This window comes from Pan paniscus, chromosome 14, assembly GCF_029289425.2.
Source record: "Pan paniscus chromosome 14, NHGRI_mPanPan1-v2.0_pri, whole genome shotgun sequence".
Classification (NCBI taxonomy): domain Eukaryota; kingdom Metazoa; phylum Chordata; class Mammalia; order Primates; family Hominidae; genus Pan; species Pan paniscus.
Genome location: NC_073263.2, coordinates 36,563,870 through 36,586,356, shown reverse-complemented (window position 1 = coordinate 36,586,356; position 22,487 = coordinate 36,563,870). Strand labels below are relative to the sequence as shown.

Here is a 22,487-nt window from a genome sequence, read left to right as displayed (position 1 = left end):
TGGAACTTATTCAATTAGCTGAAGGCTGTAAGAGCAAAATCTGAGATTACTCAGAGAAAAAGAAATTCTGCCTCAAGACTGCAGCATCAACTCTTGCCTGAGATTCCAGCCTACTCAGCTGCCCAACAGATTTCAGACTTGCCAGCTTCCATAATCACGTGAGCAAAATATTTAAAATGAAGGGATGGCTCTGGTCAGAGCAATTAACCAAGGAAAAGAAATGAAAGTGTTCAAATTGGGAGAAAAAAAGTATAACTATCTCAGTTCACAGATTACATGATTCTATATATAAAAATCCTAAAGAATATACACATGTAGGCACACATACAAAATTAATAGAGCTAATAAGTAAATGTTCAGAGTACAAGGCCAACACTTGCTATGGTTTGAATATATCCCCCCAAAGGACGTGCTAGAAACTTAACCCATAATGCAACAATGTTGGGTGGTAAGGCCTAATGTAAGTTGTTTAGGTCATGAGGTCTCACCCTCATGAATAGATTAATGCCAATTGTAAAAGAACTTGAGGCTTCAAGTTTGATCCCTTGCTCTCTAGCCCTCTCTTTGTCCTTCCACTATGGGATAACATACATACCAAGTAGGCTCTCACCAGATGCTAGCCCTTCAATCTTAGACTCTTCAGCATCCAGAACCGTGAGCCAATAAACTTCTGTTTATTATATATTACCCAGTCTGTAGTATTCTGTTACAGCAGCAGAAAATAGACTAAGAGAATACCCCAAAATCAATTGTGTTTCTATACATCAGCAATCACCAATCTGGAAAATTAAAAACAATTTCATTTATAATAGCATTTGCTAAGAACTGAATATGTCCCCTCAAAATTCACATATTGAAGCTCAAACCCCCAGTGTCACTGTATTTGGAGATGGGACCTATATAAGAAGGTAACTGAGGTTAAATTGATCACAAGAGTGGAGTTCTGATGCTATAGATTAGTATCTTTATAAAAAAAAAAAAAAAACAAAAACAACCAGATATCTTTCTCTGTGTGTTTCTCTGTCTGTTTCCCTTTCCTTCTCCCCCTTCCTTTATCATATGAGAATGCAGAAAGAAGGTGGCTATCTACTCGCCAGTAAAAGAGCCCTCACCAGAAACCAAATTGGCAAGCACCTTGATCTTGGACTGCACAGCCTCTAGAACTATGAGAAATAAATTTCTGTTGCTTAGGCCATTCAGTTTATGGTATTTTGTTATGGCGGCTTGAGCAAACTAAGATAGATTTTGCTACCAAGAAGTTGCATGTTGCTTTAATAAAACCTAAACATGTGAAAGTGGTTTTGGAACTAGGTAATGGGTAGAGGCTGAAAGAATTCTGAGGTGCATGCTAGAAAAAGCCTAGATTTCCACGCTAGAAATATGGATGTTAAAGGCAATTCTGGTAAGAACTCAGAAATACAGTTGAAGAGAAAGCCTCCATCTTCTTAGAGAAAACATAATCATGAACACAATTTTGGTAAATATATGTTTGTTAAAGGCCATTCTTGTGAGGTCTCAGATGGAAATGAAGAATGGGTCACTGGAAGACAGAAGAAAGGCAGTCCTTGTTATAAAGTAGCAAATAACTTGGCTGACTTGTTTTCTAGTGTTTTCTGGCAGACAGAATTTGTGAATGATAAAATTGAATATTTAACTGAGATTTTTAAGCAAAATGCTGAAAGTGCGACCTGGATCTTCCTGAATGCTTATAGTAAAATGCAAGAAGAGATGAATGAAAGAAGAAATTATTAAGCAAAAAGGAACCAAAACTTAAATATTTGGAAAATTATCTGCCTGTCATGTTGCAGAAAATGAGAAAGTACATTCTAAAGAAAACACCAAAGGTATGGTTAGACTATCATTTGATAAATAAATGATGAGATTATATGAGCAGAAACACTGCCTGTTTCAACTGAAGGGGATGCAGACAAGACAAAAATGACAGAAGGCTTTTACATGTCCTAGATTCTACAGGACAGGACAATAGAGCTATCCGGCTGCTAACTTTGTACTATTCCTTTTTTTTTTTTTTTTTTTGAGACAGAGTCTCACTCCATTGCCCAGGCTAGAGTGCAATGGCGGGATCTCAGCTCACTGCAACTTTCACCTCCCAGGTTCAAGTGATTCTCCTTCCTCAGCCTCCCAAGTAGCTGAGATTACAGGCATGCACCACCAGGCCAGGCTAATTTTTGTATATTTAGTAGAGATGGGGTTTCACTATGTTGTCCAGGCTGGTCTCAAACTCCTGACCTCATGATCTGCCCACCTTGGCCTCCCAAAGTGTTGGGAGTACAGGCGTGAGCCACCGCACCTGGCCAAACTTGTGCTATTCTTTAAGAAAAGGGGAGAATGACCTCAAAGCAATTCAGACGTTATCAAGGCCATTACCTAGCAAAACTTTTGGGATGAGACTCTGCCTGGAAGAGCATGCCTGGCAGAGTGTGGGGAGAGGTATAGCATCCACCTAGGGTCCAGAAGGCAGGGCCACCACCCTTGTAGGTCTGGAAGGCAGGGCACTGAATCAAAATGGATTATTCTTGAGCCTTAAAATCTACTAGAATTTGCCTTGCTAGATTTTTGGACTTGCTTGAGACCTGTCATCCCTTCCTTTTTGCCTATTTATTTTATTTCCTTTCTTTCTTGCTCCTATTTTTTGTTTGTTTGTTTGTTTGGAATGCCTATTCTATGCCTGTTCTGCCATTGTATTTTGGAAGCAAATAACTTCCCTGGTTTTACAGTTTCATAGCTGGGGAGAAAATTTGCATCAGGATGAATCATATCTCAAGTCTCACCCTTATCTGTTTTAGGTGATATTTAGAAGAGACTTCGGACTTCAGATTTCAGAGTTGATGCTTTTGAGACTGTTGAAGTGGTATGAATGTATTTTGTATTCAATAAGGACATGAATTGCAGGGGTACAGAAGTCTGTTGACCAAATTATATCCCCACAAAATTCATATATGTAACCCCAAACCCCAATGTCACTGTATTGGAGATAAGATCTATAAGGAGGTAATTAAGGTTTAAGAAGATCATAAAGGTGGGGCCCTTATCCAATAGAATTAGTTACTCATAAGAAGAGACATGAAAGCTAGTGTGCTTGCACAATGGATTCTTGGTGATGACACCAAAAGCACAAGTAATAAAATAGATAAATTAGATTTCATCAAAATTAAAAACGTTTGTACACTGAAGGATATTACAAAGAAAGTGAAAAGACAACCTACAGAATGGGAGAAAGTATCCACCAATGATATATCTCATAAGGGTCTAATATCCAGAATATATGACTACACATAACTAACAACAAAAACACAAACAACTCAATTTAAAAATGGGGAAAGACCTGAATAGAGAGTTCTCCAAAGAAGATATACAAATGGCTAACAAGGGCATGAAAAGATGCTCAAGATAACTAGCCATTAGGGAATGCAAATCAAACCCACAATAAAATACCACTTTATACCCTTTGGGATGGTTACTATCAAAGGAATAGAAAATTATGGTGTTAGTGAGGATGTGGAGAAATTGGAATCCCCCGACAATGCTCTTGGTATGTAAAATGAATGGTTCAGCTGCTGTAGAAACATTTGTTTATGGGTTCCTCAAATATTTTCACGTAGAATTACTATAAGACCCAGAAGTTCCACTATGTTTATACCCAAAAGAATTGAAAACAGGGACTCGAACAAATACTTGTATACAAATGTTCATATCATTGCTATTCACAATAGCCCGAAAGTGGAAACAACCCAAATGTCCATCAGTGGATGGACAGGTAAAACTGTGGCATCTAGGTACAGTGGAATAGTAGCCATAAAGAGACATGAAGTACCGATACATGCAACAAGGTGTACAAGGTGAACCTGCAAAAGATTATGCTACGAAGACAGACCAAAAGGTCACACATTCCATTTATATGAAATATCCGTAATAGGTACCACAGTTTGAAAGCTGATTGGCATTTGCCAGGGGCTGAGAGAGGGAGGAATGGGAGTAACCACTTAATGTGTTCGGATTTTATTTTGGAGTGTACTTTAATACACTTATAATGTGTGCAACCACTAACTCTAATTCCAAGACATTTTCATTCATTATGACCCTTGGCATTGTGAACGGCAAATAATAAATGCTCATTAAAAAGATTCACCCCAGGCCGTGCATGATGGCTCACGCCTGTAATCCCAGCACTTTGGGAGGCCAAGGCGGGTGGATCACTTGAGGAGTTCAAGAGCAGCCTGCCCAACATAGTGAAACAGTCTCTACTAAAAATACAAAAATTAGCCGGGTGTGGTGGTGCACGCCTATAATCCCAGCTACTCCGGAGACTGAGGCAGGGAGAATCGCTTGAACCCAGGAGGCAAAGGTTGCAGTTAGCTGAGATTTCACCACTCCACTCCAGCCTGGGCGACAGAGCGAGACTCTGTCTGAAAAACAAACGAACAAACAAAACAAAACAGACCTTACAATGTGTGCTAGTAATGCGGTTTCTGAATTTTTAGAACCCTTCTCTGGGGTGGTTTTTTTAAAAACATAAACTCATTGGCAGTTGATATACTACAGAAGGTTGTACGCATTGGACTAGTAAATGTAGGTAACGGTGTCGCTGTTTTTCCATTTGTATGTGCTAAGCAAAGAGAAAAGCTAGTTCTATGTTTCTTCCACTCTAGAAATTCAACAGGGTCGTTTTTTCCCCAAATTCACATCTACACCCTCCCTCCCACTTTGCGGACTCGGACTCCAGGATTGAGCAGAGATCCTGGGCCCCGCCTCCCGCCCGGACGCAAGTCTCTGCGGGCCTCACCGGCGTCCTGCGCGGAACGCAGCGCTCCAGGCTCCTGGCAGCGGCCCCGCCCTCCCGGTTCCTCCCCTTCCGCCCGCCTTCCCCGCCCCTCGGCCCAGCCTACCAGTTGGAAGTGCGGCCGCCGGAACTGGCTGTTGGTGGGGGTGCAGCACTGAGCCGCCGACGGGGCGGGTGGGCTTTGCGGCCGAGCAGGCGGCGCCGTCTTGGGGCCTAGCGGCGAGGCGACCCGCACAGGTGGGCGGTGGCGGTAGGTGGGTGGGACTGGCCAGCGACTGGCAACGCGGTGGCTTAGACGCGCGAGATCCGGCCAGGGTCAGAGGTGAGCGGGCCGCATCCCAGAGCCCGCTGGAGGAAGACGGGGTCCCCAGAGACCCGGCAGGCCGGGGCGGAGGTTGAGGCAGCTAAACTCCCGGTGGACGCCTACATCGCCTTTCGCGGTGTTGCTAAGCCGAACTTTTAATTTTAGTTTGACTTTTGGGTTCCAGAGACGGGTATTTCCGGACACTGGCAAGAATTTTGCCTTGCGTGTCTTCGAAGGCGGTTTTCTTGGTGTCCATATTGCATAAAGGCTTGTCGCTCCTCTGTGGAGATGACGGTTGTACAGGTAAAGCCTAAGTTGTGACAAAAGCTCCTGCAATGGGAAGACTCTGGTGGATCAGGGAAATCAGTAGAATTGGTAGCAACGCTTAGAATTGGATTAATTACTGGCCATGGTTACCGGGCGCTCAGAAATGAACTTGGAGAACAGTTGCCCTGGAAGCCATCTCCCGTAACCACTGCGTAGTGGGGGCCGCGTCTTCTTGAGTGCAATTCATCTAAGTCTCTAGTAGGACTCAAAATATAAAGTGACGAGCAGGATTTTCGGAGTTGAGTACAGTGTACTTGGGTTGATCATCATGTTATAAAGTTAGATCCAAATTAAGAAATACATATTCGTCTCTGAGCAGAATTGGGTCCTTTTTTTAATTGCTTCGCTTTTTTTCAAGAAATGTAAAAACAGATGCCGGTTTGATTAGTTTGCAGGTTGTAATATTGGAAGGGACCTAAGATTGGACACAGAGTTCTGAATTCTGATCTAGGTCTGTGATGTTAGGAAAGTCAGTTGTTCTGATTGCCTTATTCTGTAAAACGGAAATGATAATGATTACAGTTTCCTCACAGGTTCTAGTAAATTCTGTGTATAGACAGAATGTTTGCTTTGTGAGAGATATGAAGTTATTAGTTTTTGTCTGAAGTACTTAAATAATTTAAAGTTAGTAAGCCCCCATCCCCAATTTAGTGACAAGAAATCTTAAAGTCATCACATTTTGTCCGAAAAGTACATAGTGTATCTTCATCTTCAAATTCAGTGGTCAGAAAATTTTCACCTTAACCTAAATTCAACTTAAACCTCCTACGAGCTTTTCAAGGGTAGGAGTAATATCTTACTCATTGTAAATGATCGTAAATCATTTACAGTTGTATGGTGCTTGTGTTTGTGTTGTATTAGGAGGTTAGTCCATTTTTTAAAGTTTCAGACGGAGTTTCACTCTTGCTGTCCAGGCTGGAGTGCAATGGGGTGATCCTGGCTCACTTCAACCTCTGCCTCCCAGTTCAAGCCATTCTCCTGCCTCAGCCTCCGGAGTAGCTGGGATTACAGGTGTGTGCCAACACACCTGGCTAATTATTTATTTTTTTAGTAGAGACTGGGTTTCACCATTGTTGGTCAGGCTGGTCTCGAATTCCTGACCTCAAGTGACCCACCCGCTTCTGCCTCTTACAGGCCTGAGCCACCGCCCCAGCCAACTTTTTTTTTTTTTTTTTTTTTTTGAGACGGAGTCTCTCTATGTCGTCCAGGCTGCAGTGCAGTGGCGCGATCTTCGCTTACTGCAGCCTCCACCTCCCAGGTTCAAGTGATTCTCTTGCCTCAGCCTCCTGAGTAGCTGGGATTTCAGGTGTACGCCACCACACCCGGCTGATTTTTGTGTTTTTAGTAGAGACGGGGTTTCGCCATGTTGTCCAGGCTGGTCTCGAACTCCAGGGCTGAAGCGATCCACCTGCCTTGGCCTCCCAAAGTGCTGGGATTATAGGTGTGAGCCACTGCACCCGGCCTTCTGTATTTTTTTGTAGAGACACTTTCCCCATGTTGCTCAGGCAGGTCTGGAACTACTGCTCCTGGGCTCAGGCCATCTGGCAGCCTCTGCCTCCCAAAGTGCTGGGATTACTGGCGTGAGCCACACCCCACCTGGCCCTTTCCTTTTTTTTTTTTTTTTTAATGGCTTGGCAAAAAACAAAGCTTTGGGGTTCACCAAAAATCAAAGCAAAACTGTTTTACCTGGAAAATCTTGTTTTCTGTCATCAGAAGTTGTGCTTTAGTTCAGCTGTGTAGACACCCAGTAGTGGTTACATGAAGTTAGGTGAATAGATTAAAAATAATTTTTAGGCCGGGCGCGGTGGCTCACGCCTGTAATCCCAGCACTTTGGGAGGCCGAGGCGGGTGGATCACGAGGTCAGGAGATCGAGACCATCCTGGCTAACACGGTGAAACCCCATCTCTACTAAAAATACAAAAAATTAGCCGGGCGTGGTAGCGGGCGCCTGTAGTCCCAGCTACTCGGGAGGCTGAGGCAGGAGAATGCCGTGAACCCGGGAGGCGGAGCTTGCAGTGAGCCGAGATCGCGCCACTGCACTCCAGCCTGGGCGACAGAGCGAGACTCCGTCTCAAAAAAAAAAAAAAATAATAATAATTTTTATTTGTCATCAGTCTCAGAGCAAATGTTTTCTATTTATTTTTATTTCTAACTTTTTTTTTTTTTTTTTTGAGACAGGGTCTTGCTCTTTTACCCAGGCTGGAGTACAGTGGTGTGATCATGGCTCACTGCAGCCTCTATTTCCCAAGCTTAAGTGATCCTCCTGCCTCAGCCTACCGAGTAGCTGGGACCTGTGCCACCATGCTGGACTAATTTTTTTTTCTTCCCTTAGTAGTGACAAGTCTCACTATGTTGCCCAGGCTGGTCTCAAACTCCTCAGCTCAGATGATCCTCTCACCTGGGCCTCCCAAAGTCCTGGGGTTACAGGTGTGAACCACCATGCCCAGTCTTATCTCAGAGCAAATGTTATGCACCATCCTTTGCTAGGCAGAGTGAGCTTCAACCCTGGCAGCACGTTTGACTCGTCTGGGGAGCTCCAAAAATGGGGACTGTGCCTCACTCTAGACCACTTAATCAGTCTCAAGCAGGTGGGTCACAGGCATCCCACAGTTTGAAGCTCTGCAAGTTACTCTTGTGCAGCCAGGATAAGAACTCCTGTAGTTATAGGAAAGAAGGTTTTCTTTTTTTTTTTTCTTTTTATTATACTTTAAGTTTTAGGGTACATGTGCACAACGTGCAGGTTTGTTACATATGTATACATGTGCCATGTTGGTGTGCTGCACCCATTAACTTGTCATTTAACATTAGGTATATCTCCTCATGCTATCCCTCCCCCCTCCTCCCACCCCACAACAGGCCCTGGTGTGTGAAGTTCCCCTTCCTGTGTCCATGAGTTCTCATTGCTCAATTCTCACCTATGGGTGAGAACATGCAGTGTTTGGTTTTTTGTCCTTGCGATAGTTTGCTGAGAATGATGGTTTCCAGCTTCATCCATGTCTCTGCAAAGGACATGAACTCATCGTTTTTTATGGCTGCATAGTATTCCATGGTGTATATGTGCCACATTTTCTTAATCCAGTCTATCATTGTTGGACATTTGGGTTGGTTCCAAGTCTTTGCTACTGTAAGTAGTGCCGCAATAAACATACGTGTGCATGTGTCTTTATAGCAACATGTTTTATAATCCTTTGGGTATATACCCAGTAATGGGATGGCTGGGTCAAATGGTATTTCTACTTCTAGATCCTTGAGGAATCGCCACACTGACTTCCACAATGGTTGAGCTAGTTTACAGTGCCACCAACAATGTAAAAGTGTTCCTATTTCTCCACATCCTTTCCAGCACCTGTTGTTTCCTGACTTTTTAATGATTGCTATTCTAACTGGTGTGAGATGGTATCTCATTGTGGTTTTGATTTGCATTTCTCTGATGGCCAGTGATGAGCATTTTTTCATGTGTCTTTTGGCTGTATAAATGTCTTCTTTTCAGAAGTGTCTGTTCATATCCTTCGCCCACTGGTTGATGGGGTTGTTTGTTTTTTCCTTGGAAGTTTGTTTGAGTTCATTGTAGATTCTGGATATTAGCCCTTTGTCAGATGAGTAGATTGCAAAAATTTTCTCCCATTCTGTAGGTTGCCTGTTCACTCTGATGGTAGTTTCTTTTGCTGTGCAGAAGCTCTTTAGTTTAATGAGATCCCATTTGTCAATTTTGGCTTTTGTTGCTATTGCTTTTGGTGTTTTAGACATGAAGTCCTTGCCCTCGCCTATGTCCTGAATGGTATTGCCTAGGTTTTCTTCTAGGGTTTTTATGGTTTTAGGCCTAACATTTAAGTCTTTAATCCATCTTGAATTAATTTTTGTGTAAGGGCTAAGGAAGGGATCCAGTTTCAGCTTTCTACGTATGGCTAGCCAGTTTTCCCAGCACCATTTATTAAATAGGGAATCCTTTCCCCATTGCTTGTTTTGGTCAGGTTTGTCAAAGATCAGATGGTTGTAGATATGTGGCATTATTTCTGAGGGCTCTGTTCTGTTCCATTGGTCTATATCTCTGTTTTGGTACAAGTACCATGCTGTTTTGGTTAATGTAGCCTTGTAGTATAGTTTGAAGTCAGGTAGCGTGATGCCTCCAGCTTTGTCTTTTGGCTTAGGATTGACTTGGCAATGTGGGCTCTTTTTTGGTTCCATATGAACTTAAAAGTAGTTTTTTCCAATTCTGTGAAGAAAGTCATTGGTAGCTTGATGGGGATGGCGTTGAATCTGTAAATTACCTTGAGCAGTATGGCCATTTTCACGATATTGATTCTTCCTACTCATAAGCATGGAATGTTCTTCCATTTGTTTGTATCCTCTTTTATTTCATTGAGCAGTGGTTTGTAGTTCTCCTTAAAGAGGTCCTTCACATCCCTTGTAAGTTGTATTCCTAGGTATTTTATTCTCTTTGAAGCAATTGTGAATGGGAATTCACTCATGATTTGGCTCTGTGTTTGTCTGTTATTGGTGTATAAGAATGCTTGTGATTTTTGCACATTGATTTTGTATCCTGAGACTTTGCTGAAGTTGCCTATCAGCTTAAGGAGTTTTTGGTCTGAGACAATGGGGTTTTCTAGATATACAATCATGTCATCTGCAAAGAGGGACAATTTGACTTCCTCTTTTCCTAATTGAATACCCTTTATTTCCTTCTCCTGCCTAATTGCCCTGGCCAGAACTTCCAACACTATGTTGAATAGGAATAGTGAGAGAGGTCATCCCTGTCTCTTGTGCCAGTTTTCAAAGGGAATGCTTCCAGTTTTTGCCTATTCAGTATGATATTGGCTGTGGGTTTGTCATAAATAGCTCTTATTATTTTGAGATACGTCCCATCAGTACCTAATTTATTGAGAGTTTTTAGCATGAAGCGTTGTTGAATTTTGTCAAAGGCCTTTTCTGCATCTATTGAGATAATCGTGGTTTTTGTCATGGGTTCTGTTCATGTGCTGGATTACATTTATTGATTTGTGTATGTTGAACCAGCCTTGCATCCCATGGATGAAGCCCACTTGATCATGGTGGATATAAGCTTTTTGATGTGCTGCTGGATTCGATTTGCCATTATTTTATTGAGGATTTTTGCATCGATGTTCATCAGGGATATTGGTCTAAAATTCTCTTTTTTTGTTGTGTCTCTGCCAGGCTTTGGTATCAGGATGATGCTGGCCTCATAAAATGAGTTAGGGAGGATTCCCTCTTTTTCTATTGATTGGAATAGTTTCAGAAGGAATGGTACCAGCTCCTCCTTGTACCTCTGGTAGAATTCAGCTGTGAATCCATCTGGTCCTGGACTTTTTTTGGTTGGTAAGCTATTAATTATTGCCTCAATTTCACAGCCTGTTATTGGTCTATTCAGAGATTCAACTTCTTCCTGGTTTAGTCTTGGGAGGGTGTATGTGTCGAGGAATTTATCCATTTCTTCTAGATTTTCAAGTTTATTTGCGTAGAGGTGTTTGTAGTATTCTCTGATGGTAGTTTGTATTTCTGTGGGATCAGTGGTTATATCCCCTTTATCATTTTTTATTGCGTCTATTTGATTCTTCTCTCTTTTCTTCTTTATTATTAGTCTTGCTAGCAGTCTATCAATTTTGTTGATCTTTCAAAAAACCAGCTCCTGGATTCATTGATTTTTTGAATGAATCTTTCCACCAAATATTAGAAACATATGTACCCAAGGAGTGAGGTTTCGTTTTGTTTTTATTGTTGTTTTTTGTGTCAAATAGGCTAGATAATGTATCTTTTTTTTTTAATTTTAGTTTAAGTTCTGGGATACATGTGGTGAATGTACAGGTTTGTTACATAGGTATACATGTGCCATGGTGGTTTGCTGTACCTATCAACCCGTCATCTAGGTTTTAAGCCCCGCATGTGTTAGGTATTTGTCCTAATGCTCTCCATCCCCTTTCCCCCAACCCCCCAACAGGCCCCAGTGTGTGATGTTCCCCTCCCTGTGTCCATGTGGTCTCACTGTTCAGCTCCCACTTATGAGTGAAAGCATGTGATGTGTGGTTTTCTGTTCCTGTGTTAGTTTGCTGAGGATGATGGTTTCCAGAATCATTGATGTCACTGCAAAGGACATGAATTCATTCTTTTTTGTGGCTGCATAGTATTCCATGGTGTATATGTGCCACCTTTTCTTTATCCAGTCTGTCATTGGTGGGCATTTGGGTTGGTTCCAAGTCTTCATTACTGTAAATAGTGCTCCAGTAAACATACGTTACGTGTGTATGTGTCTTTATAGTAGAATGATTTATAATCCTTTGGGTATACCCAGTAATGGGATTGCTGGGTCAAACAGTATTTCTGGTTCTAGATCCTTGAGGAATTGCCACACCGTCTTCCACAATGGTTGAACTAATTTACAGTCCCACCAACAGTGTAAAAGTGTTCCTGTTTCTCTGCAGCCTCACCAACATCTGTTTCCAGACTTTTTAATGACCGCCATTCTAACTGGTGTGAGATGGTATTTCATTGTGGTTTTGATTTGCATTTCTCTAATGACCAGTGATAATGAGCTTTTTTTCATATGTTGGCCGCATAAATGTCTTCTTTTGAGAAGTGTCCGTTCATATCCTTCACCCACTTTTTGATGGGGTTGTTTTTTTCTTCTAAATTTAAGTTCTTTGTAGATTCTGGATATTAGACCTTTGTCAGAAGGATAGATTGCAAAAAATTTTCTCCCATTCTGTAGGTTGCCTATTCACTCTGATGATAGTTTCTTTTGCTGAGCAGAAGCTCTTTAGTTTAATTAGATCCCATTTGTCAATTTTGGCTTTTGTTGCAATTGCTTTTGGTGCTTTAGTCATGAAGTCTTTGCCCATGCCTATGTCCTGAATGGTATTGCCTAGGTTTTCTTCTAGGGTTTTTATGGTTTATGGTTTATGGTTTTATGTTTAAGTCTTTATTCCATCTTGAGTTAATTTTTGTTAAGGTGTAAGAAAGGGGTCCAATTTCTGTTTTCTGCATGTGGCTAGCCAGTCTTCCCAGGGCCATTTATTAGATAGGGAATCCTCTCCCCATTGCTTGTTTTTGTCAGGTTTGTCAAAGATTAGATGGTTGTAGATGTGTGGTGTTATTTCTGAGGCCTCTGTTCTGTTGGTCTGTATATCTGTTTTGGTACCAGTAGCATGCTGTTTTGGTTACTGTAGCATTGTATAGTTTGAAGTCAGACAGCATGATGCCTCCAGCTTTGTTCTTTTTGCTTAGGATTGTCTTGGCTATACAGGCTCTTTTTTGGTTCCACATGAAATTTAAAGTAGTATTTTCTAGTTTTGTGAAGAAAGTTAATGGTAGCTTGATGGTAATAGCATTGAATCTATGAGTACTTAGGGCAATATGGCCATTTTCACAATATTGATTCTTCCTATCCATGAGCATGGATTTTTTTCTATTTGTTTGTGTCCTCTCTTATTAATAAGAGGATTTTTTATCAGCAGACATGATTATATCTGTGATTTGTAAAGTGAACTGGATAGTGATCAAGCCCAGTGGGCAAGCTATTAAAATAATTCAGAGGAAAAATGAGAATAGCAACAGTGGTGATAGAGAAGAGATTTTAAAAAATGTATTTTTTTCTCTCTGGGGATGTTAAGTATTTTTGAGAAAAGGAGTAATAATTGTAACTTGGCAAGTGTGTTTTGCCCTTCCTAGTTGAAACTACTTTTCAGCAGTGAGTGGATAGGTTGTGGTACATGAATTTTATTGTTACTCATTATTAAAAAGTGTCTTAAAAATATATATGTCTTAAAAATATAAGTAATTTTCCTTGTTAATTATTAAATATGTAATCTCTTTTTTTTTCTCTTAATAGCCTTATGTTAATATTGGGGTTTTATTGTTTTTGCTTTTCAGTACTGTAAGATTGATGTTAAAGGCATGGTGTTCACCCCACTTCATCAGCGTACATAAGTTATCTCTTCTTTTGGACCCTTATTTTATGCCATAATGGTAAGCTTCAGCTCAGTATGTTCAAATTTGTGTTTTAGAATGTTCTCTTCCTTCGTCTTCATAAAGATATTTGTATTGTAGATATAGAAATACTCTTGTAAGCTGTACAGGTTATCCCAACTGGGAAATTACTTAGCAATCCCATTGCAAAGTCTTCTCTATAAAATATATTGCTCACTAATCAGTGTTACAGTGATCACATTCATCCATCTATCTGTGCTTGTATTTATGAAGTATTAAAAATATTTACCTCTATCTACTTTGCCATATTCCAAATCGTTGGCAAGGAGGATGGGTATAAATACAAATAGTTTTGGGGAGTATAGATTTCTCGTATTTTAAAGCTTTTCTTTAGATTGTATTAAAATTTAAAAACAAATGTAACCTGCTAACTGCATATAACGTATTTCAGGCAGCATCAGTGCTAATCTTCTAATGGCACATTTCTGTTCACTGACTTACAGTCACTAAACATACTTAGGAGTAGGCATTTAACTTTTGCCATTAAGAAATGACAGACTAAGGGGGAAAAACACTTTTTAATGTTTTAAAGAAGCAGCAGCATTTGACAGAGAATAAATGAACATTGACCACCATGTTATTTATTTAGATAACCCCTATTCTGCGTCACAAACTTCAGAAAACATCTGTCTTCCTTCTCCTCTTGGTTCTTGCCTATCTACTCCTCCCCTATTAGAGAAAAGTAGAAGTATCACAGTGGGGTTCTGACAACACCTTGTATTTTGCATCTATATTACCTAATCATTTTCCTCTTAAGTTTTTGAAGGAGATAATGAATGAATGATGCTTTTATTTATGTATGTAGGCATGTCTCACTAGACCCTTTGAAGTTTTAATTTCAGAAGATGAAATATTTACTTGAGATGACTGGCTGTTTAAAATTGTCCTAGACTATATATATTTGATTTTGTTTATTATAATTTTTTGATACAAACAAATTTTATGGGCAAATTTTAAAAGAACCTTCTGTATTTGTGAAGTGTATATGTACAGAATTATGTTTTCATGGTGGAAAATGGGATCAGGGAAAATGGGAGTCAGGAATCTTAACTTGAATCCTGGGAACCAGTTTCATTGGGAATCCGCTTCTTGAATCCTGGGAACCAGTTTCATTGGGAATCCGCTTCTTATAATTTTTTTTTTTTTTTTTTTGGTAGTGACAGAATCTCACTATATTGTCCAGGCTGGTCTTGAACTCCTGATTTCCCACCTTGGCCTCCCAAAGCTTTGGAATTACAGGCATGTGCCACAGTGCCTGGCCAAGATTTTTTAACAAAGCAAATTAGTGTAGATTTATTATAACTGAACGTTTTGAAAAGATGGCAGATTTCAGACTTTGTTCACTTATCATTTAGATATTTGATAATGTGGGTTTTTTATTGAACAGTGCAAGAAGGCCCACTATTTTTGGAATTATACAAATTCTCCATCCTTAGGACTAGGTGGTCACTTAAAAGTTCCCATGATTTCCAAAGGGTGGCAGTATTTGTTTTTCCCCCTTACCCTCCTGGGACTTTGGTGGGTGGTAGGAGTTTTTACCCACATGCAATTTGGTAGGTTGAGGTATTGGAATCTGCAAAATAAGACAGAAGAATTTAAGTCCTTTTAAATAAAAACCGAAAGTTCTGTGCCTCTTAATAAAATTTAAAAATGACTATCATTGTGAATGAAAAAGACTATAAAACAGAAAACTAGAAAGAAAACCACTGGTGGTATATTTGGGTTTTGTTTTATTTGTTTGTTGTTTTTGTTTTTTTTGAGATGGAGTTTTGCCCTTTTTGCCCAGACTGTAGTACAATAGCACGATCTGGGCTCACTGCAATCTCTGCCTCCCGGGTTCAAGTGATTCTCCTTCCTCAGCCTCCTGAGTAGCTGAGACTACAGGCGCGTGCTACCACGCCCAGCTAATTTTGTATTTTTAGTAGAGATAGGGTTTCACCATGTTGGCCAGGCTGATCTTGAACTCCTTACCTCAGGTGATCCTCCTGCCTCGGCCTCTCAAAATGCTGGGATTACAGGCATGAGCCACCATGCCTGGCCATGTTTAATTTTGTTTAGAACCTAGTACTTTTATTCATACGTGTCTTTAGAAATGATGGCTTTACAAATGAAGACATAGCATAGCTTCACCATGTTTTTTCCTCGTCTCTAAAAAATGAATGGATAGAGATCTACTAGTAGATCTCAAACCTTACATGTAGTAACAGTAATATATTTCATCAATTCTGAGGTTCATTTTCTTTTATATTTTAATATTACTGAATTGATGATGAGTTGATACTCAAGAATATCTTAGAATTGATAGCATATTTTTTTCTGTCTTAATGTTATGCAGAATAATGATGCATGCTTTCAATGGCATCTTAAATTCATTGAAACATGGCAATGATAGCCATCATTTATTCTTTCTAGGCACTGAGCTAGAGATGTTGTAGGTTTTTTTCATTAATATATTAGCAATTTCTAAGTTAATGTTAAGTGCCAGTACAACCGCACTCCCAATTTTCAAGATTTTTAGCAGATGAGGAGAGTTTAGCCTTTCCTTCATTTTGATTGTATACTTTATGGCCAGTATATTTTTTTGAATGGTGCTCTTAAAAATTAATGTCTATGAAGTGATGATAGCTGCCACATCCAAACCTCCCCTATGTTAGCCTCACAAACACTGACCAGAGAGACCGTGTTAGCATTCTTATTTAGTTTGTTGTTAGTAATCAGGTGCCCAAGACTCATATTTTTTCTTTGTTATATATATATTGATCATAGAGTGGAGTGGAGGAGACAAATAAAGGAAAATATATTAGACCTGTTTTAGAAAACATTAGAAATGTTAAATGTATATTAAATTTTTTTGTGGAAATAACTAATATTACCAAATATACTATTTACTTTTTACAGCAACAAGCTTTAGAACTAGCTTTGGATCGTGCAGAGGTGAGGTGTGACTAAGTTACATATTGAAATAGTGTTGTCTTTAATTGACAAAAGCTCAGTTTTAAGAAATTTTTGTATGTGATTTTTAAAGGAGCACATTACTATTTTAGGACAAGTATGCATATCATTTTGCTGTAAATATATAAAAATACCAGGTGATATTTGGATCACCTGTTACTTGGAATCCTCAAGATAATAATGTTACGGAATAAAACTTACTTGAAGAAGGATATAGAATTTCTAAAATTGTATTTTCCTGTTTTGACAAGTTTTCTAATTACTCAAAGGAAAAAAATAGCTAAGGTATACAGTATACAATTTTTCATACAGTAAGCATATTTTGAACAACCATAAAATATATTGATAATATTTCTGACCTGTGAAGTCATGATTGTGAAACTATGATTTTGCTTATGGCAATGAAATACTCTGCTAAATCGTGGTGCAGTTCAAATTTCATTTGTTTGAAACTTATCTTTAGATGTTAAGTAGTTTTTCCTACAAGATGTAATTCAGAGAGTTAAGTGAATAGCCTTTTTAGCCTTACGTATGTTTTAGATATACTCAATACAGTTGTTCATAGTCAAAAGCAAAAAGCAAGCTGTTCTCATAAACTTTTGTTTTTTAGTATGTCATTGAAAGTGCCCGACAGAGACCTCCTAAAAGGAAATACCTATCAAGTGGAAGGTATGAATAATTAATTGGTAACATCTTAGATTCATTGAAATATGATGATAGCTACCTTTTATTGCATTCCTCGTAGGGACTGAGCTAGAAATTTTATAGGTTCTTTGCATGTATTAGGAATTTCTAAGTTGATGTTAGCTACTATATTCAGCTCCACCCCAGTTTTTGGGAAATTGAGGCAAAAATGTGAAAATTTAGGAAAAAATTAAATAACATTCATGTCATGATGATTACTCTGTTAACATTTTATATATTTGTTTCATTAAATTTTTTTAGAAAATCTGTATTTCAAAAACTTTATGACTTGTATATTGAAGAATGTGAAAAAGAACCTGAAGTTAAGGTAAGTATACATTTTTATTATGTTGTAGCTTTTGAAATGTAGAAGAGAGGAATTTGGAGGAGTTACATTTGGAATATTATTTTTGTGTGTGTGAGTGAACTAACATCTTTTTTAACCTGACCCTAGTCAATTCTGTAGCTGACCCAGAGCTCTGGCTAATCTGGCACCAGGCAGAGATCACCTGCTGAGGTAGGAGTGAAGGAACAGTTATACTGAGTATCAGACTGTCTCACTAGGAAGTCATAAGCAAAGCCACAGTATATATTATCTTTTGCTTCTTCTTCCCCCGAGAAGTGATTTATGAATTTATAGCACTTCCTCCTGAGAAGTTATTTACAGATTTATAGCAGTAACCTGTTTTCTCATGATGATTTAAACTGGAAAGCCAGAGCTATTACAGAGCATGTATGAAATTCAAGTACAGTAATAAAAAGTGAGCTTGGTCATAAACCGAGTTCATGGCCAATTTAACTTAATTCATTTTTATTTGGCATAAAGATATGGGTAGTAGACATGTAACAGAAGTCGATTTATTGATGTCTTGGAGCCCTCGGGTTGGAAGGGTCTAAACGTCTCTATGAGCTTTTGTTGTCTGTCTTTAAAAATGAATACAGTTTTACTATTTAGGCCAAAAACAGTGGAATTCCAGTAGTGTCTAACTTTAAAATCTTTACATTAGGAAAAAAATTATTTTTAAACTTATAAGTAAATCTTACAGTATGTTTTTCATAAGTTCTACTGATACATACTTGACATACAATAAATTGTACATGTTTATAGATTTTTTTAAGTTTTGACATGTGCATTATAGAAACACCTCATGAAACCATCACTACAAGCAATAGAATGTACATATTCATCATGTCAGTGACAGAACTAAAATAAGAGAGCTACATATATGAAGATTCTAAATTGGAATTGGCAAGCCACTCTCCACCAGCTAAATGTGGCCTACTGCATGTTTTTATAAATGAATTTTTATTGGAACCCATCACACCTGTTGGTTTGTATGTTATCTAGGGCTGCCTCACAGGTACAAAGACACACTGAGTATTGCAGCACAAACTATTTGGCCCACAAGCGTAAAATACTATCTGGCCCATTAAGAAAGAAAATTTGCAACCTCTAGTCTAAATGAGATCAACTCTGGTAGCTAATTTGTTTTGTTGAAGAGGTACACATACTGTAAAAATTTTTCTAATTCTGTCTTAAGTCAAATTATGAGGGTTTTCTCTACACTGAAAAGACTAACATTTTAAGTCTCTCTTTACTAGTTTAACATCAAAGTGGTTAAAAGTTGTTTGCCTTTTTAAAAAATGTTCAGATTGCTTAGTGTTTTGATTCTATGGTGATGACAGATTAAGAATTTATCACTTCTTTCTGTATGTGTGTATGATATATGTTTAATATATATTTACTAAAGATAAGATATTCAAAACATTTTGTTTTTTGAGATTCTAAAAAAAATTTACTGTTATTTTTGCTAAATAAGATTTGATGACATGATTTGTTAAATCTGTAAGTAGGTAGGTTTTATTTTAAATTATAAGCATTTTTAAAATCATGGACTTTGTTGTGGTTTTTAAGGAGCTGTTGAATTGGATTTATAGAAAATGTCCAAATTGCTTACTTCATCTTACCAATTAGATATTTTTAGGTTCAACATTTCAGCTTAGAGCTGTTGAACTTGTTTGTATCTTATTTAGCCTATAAAATATTTAAGAAATGTGCACTTCTTAGATACAACCAAAGAGAATGCCCCAAATTCTTTAGGTTAGACTTCTACTTAGTGGAAACTGTATGCTTCTGTGTTTTATATATTTGCATTTAATGGTTTTATATACTACTTATTTAAATATTTTTATTTCTTAAGTATTCAAAAGTACTTGTTTTATATTTAAGTGCTTTTATTGTCTTATAGGTCACCCATTTTTAAAATATGAATTAATTTGCATAAAACATAGTAGTAAATAAAAATTAAGTTTACATAGCTGTCCCATACGTAGTGGCTATAGTTTTGTGAGCCTTCTCCATTTATTCAGAATCATAATGCAGAAAGAGCACCAAAAGGTTAATTCAAGCCTGATTTTGTTAAATCATAGCATTATTTGTTAAGGTTATACTGGATTATTTTCATGAGCTCTGCCTCTTTTTAAAGCAGAAATTAAGAAGAAATGTGAACTTGTTAGAGAAGCTTGTTATGCAAGAGACTTTGTCATGTTTAGTGGTCAATCTATACCCAGGAAATGAGGGATATTCTCTGATGCTCAGGGGAAAAAACGGATCAGGTAAGACCCTCTAGAGCACAGCTGCCACAAAATACTTTTGCTAGGCAGGATGTGCTGTTTTTTTAAAGTAGTTTTTTAACCTGCTAAAGCATTTGTCCTTCAGATAGTGATGACCTAGTGATAAAAACAGATTTTGATCCCAGTTTTCTTCCTTATGATATGTTTTGGTAGAATATTAGAAATTATCTCTCTTACAATTATCTTTCCTGAATGTGCATTTTAGAAGTATTCTAATTGATATGTCTTTGAAGTCCAATTATAAAAGCATCTCAGAACCAAAGGAAAGGTTAAAAAAAAAAAGGAAAATTATAGAGGCATAACTTACAGATGATTAAAATAGAATTTCCTTTCATTCTATTGCTATTTATATTTTAAGATAGCATACCGTGTTTAAAGGTAGGTAATCCTGCAGTTTGAACATGAGTCTGAAATCTTCAAAATTAAGCAGACTCACTGCCTTTTGAGTAATTTTCACATATTAAAATATTTCTATTAATACTGAATATGAACATTTCTGTTAATGGTGAATATGAAAATAATTTAAAAATAGAAACACTTCAGTTTCATTAAAGAGGTGTAAAAATTTAATATGATGATAATGTGAATTCTACAAGGAACTCACATAGCTGGAATTTTTTGTGTGTGTTGGTAATTAATTGTAAAGTGTAACACCAAGAGAATTTTGTTCTAAAAGTGACCACTTTTCAGATAAGGCACCAAATTGTCCCTCTGATTTCCAGATTAGATTAATTGGTCTTCAGTGAACTTTCAGTTACTTTGACATTGGAATTTTATCATATTCTGATTATTTTGCTTTGGGCTGTGGTTCAGATTGTGACGTTATGCCAGATGTTTTTTCATAATGTGTTAGGTTTTTTTTTTCCCCCTTAAGAAGGACATTAGGAGGGCCTTTTGGTTTTGTTTTTTATTTTTATTTTTTTTGATCCTTGCTTGGTTGAAATGCCTTTTGGTTTTATTATATACAGTTCTTTGAAAAGCCATTTGAATTATACAGCTAAGCTTTCAGTGAGCGTGATCATTTTCAAACTTCATGTTTTAAATTAAGATTCCGAGACCATTCGACTGCCCTATGAAGAAGGAGAGTTGCTTGAATATTTGGATGCAGAAGAATTACCTCCTATTTTGGTTGATCTCCTAGAAAAATCTCAGGTACAAAATTTTTGTCTTTAAAATGTCTTTATATTTGTTATATGTATATGATATATATATGTCACATTTTTATGTATGTATACATATATGTATATAAACGACTACATGATGTTTCATGACAGATGATATTTAATTTCTATCACTGTTCCCAACAGCCTTTAGAACATGAAATCAGGCTGGGCTTTGGTGGCTCATGATGCCTGTAATCCCAGCACTTTGGGAGGCTAAGGCAGGAGGATCACTTGAGCCCAGGAGTTTGAGCTCACTGTAGTCTCAAACCCCTGGGCTCAAGTGATCCTCCTGTACCACTGCAGGATTAGAGAAGGAAGGATTAGAGAAGGAAGAGGAAAACCAGAATTGCAGTGATTGCACCACTGCACTCCAGCGTGGGTGATAGAGCAAGACCCTGTCTCTAAAACTAATAATAATAGAAGATGAAATGAGACATATATAGCTATCTGGAAATGGGCTTGTTGTCGGATATTTAACCTTTAGGGTATACTGAAACGTAGAGACGTAGTTCTTCTAAAATAGTTAGAACAATTAGCTCATCAATTGGAAATCTCCCTATAGTTACAATCAAGAAATTATGAAAGAAACTACTTTGAATATTTATGAAGTTTTTCACTTGGGGGCCAGAAACTGGCCTTTACATCTGTACTTCTGTTCATAGCTTGCCTAGGTAAGCACTCCCTTGCCCTGTTCTACTTTCTTCTTACTGCCTTAACTTAACCCCAGCCATACTGTGTACTCTGCTGAGGAAAAAGAAGACATCACATGAGAACTCTCGTTTCCTCCTAGCACCAGTTGACTAGCATCCCTACCTCTCTCTTCATATCTGCCTGCCTTCCCGTTAAAATAGTTGATGTATACTGTTTATAGACATCCATCCCCTCCACTTGTTTTCTGGATCCTCCCCTTCCTTCTCAAGGACTTAAAATTATAACCTCTCTTTTTTTCTATTTCTTTTTCTCTATTAAATGCAGAATGCAAGCATACTGTGTTACAGGTTAAGCATCTCAAATCTGAAAATTTGAAATCCACAGTGTTCCAAAATCTGAGCACTGACTGACACTTAAAAGAAATGCTAATTGGAACATTTCCGATTTCAGGTTTTTTGATTAGGGCTGCTTAACCTAAGTATAATGCAAATATTTCCAACTCTGAAATGCTTCTGGTCTGAAGCACTTCAGATAAAGGATTCTTAACCTGTATGTCTCAAATTTTAAAAAAATCCTCCCTTGACCTCATGTCCTTCTCCAACTACTGCTCTTGTTACTCTTGACAGCCACGCTACTCAAAGAATTTATAGTCATTTCCTCTTTTGCAGATCCCATTCTTTCCACCACCTATCTCATTTGGCATCGTGACATCGTTCTGCAGAGGCTGCATTTGTCAGAGTTACCAGTGATCTTCATATACTGAATAATTGGTCACTTTTCTGTTCTCTTCTTAATTGGCCTCTTAGCAAAGATCAGTGGATATAACTGCGTCCTGCTTGAAATGCCTTTCTGTTGACTTCTGAGACATCATTTTCCTGGTTTTCCTCTGCTTTCTCTAATCCTTTGGTCTTTTTTACTATAATCCCTGTTCCATCCGTAAACATGTGTGTTTTCAGGTTCAGGTCTTGGCTC

The 22,487-nt window shown here is 38.2% G+C and overlaps 1 protein-coding gene across 50 annotated transcripts in view; it reads left to right on the top strand.

The window, feature by feature from the left end:
• Positions 1-4,752: 4,752 nt before the first annotated feature.
• The window catches only part of SUPT20H (SPT20 homolog, SAGA complex component), a 51,928-nt gene continuing 34,193 nt past the window's right edge, over positions 4,753-22,487 (top strand). For 8 of the 50 annotated variants that reach the window (XM_063595754.1, XM_063595740.1, XM_063595747.1 and 5 more), the window contains exons 1-7: positions 5,100-5,408; positions 13,315-13,410; positions 16,330-16,365; positions 16,994-17,052; positions 17,329-17,395; positions 19,557-19,683; positions 20,750-20,853. In XM_063595754.1, the coding sequence (XP_063451824.1) occupies positions 13,408-13,410; positions 16,330-16,365; positions 16,994-17,052; positions 17,329-17,395; positions 19,557-19,683; positions 20,750-20,853 (396 nt within the window). In that variant the 5' untranslated portion in view covers positions 5,100-5,408; positions 13,315-13,407. Of the gene's footprint in view, positions 5,409-13,314; positions 13,411-16,329; positions 16,366-16,993; positions 17,053-17,328; positions 17,396-19,553; positions 19,684-20,749; positions 20,854-22,487 lie in introns of all 50 variants that reach the window. The other 42 variants (XM_063595757.1, XM_063595743.1, XM_063595750.1 and 39 more) reach the window with 18 other exon arrangements.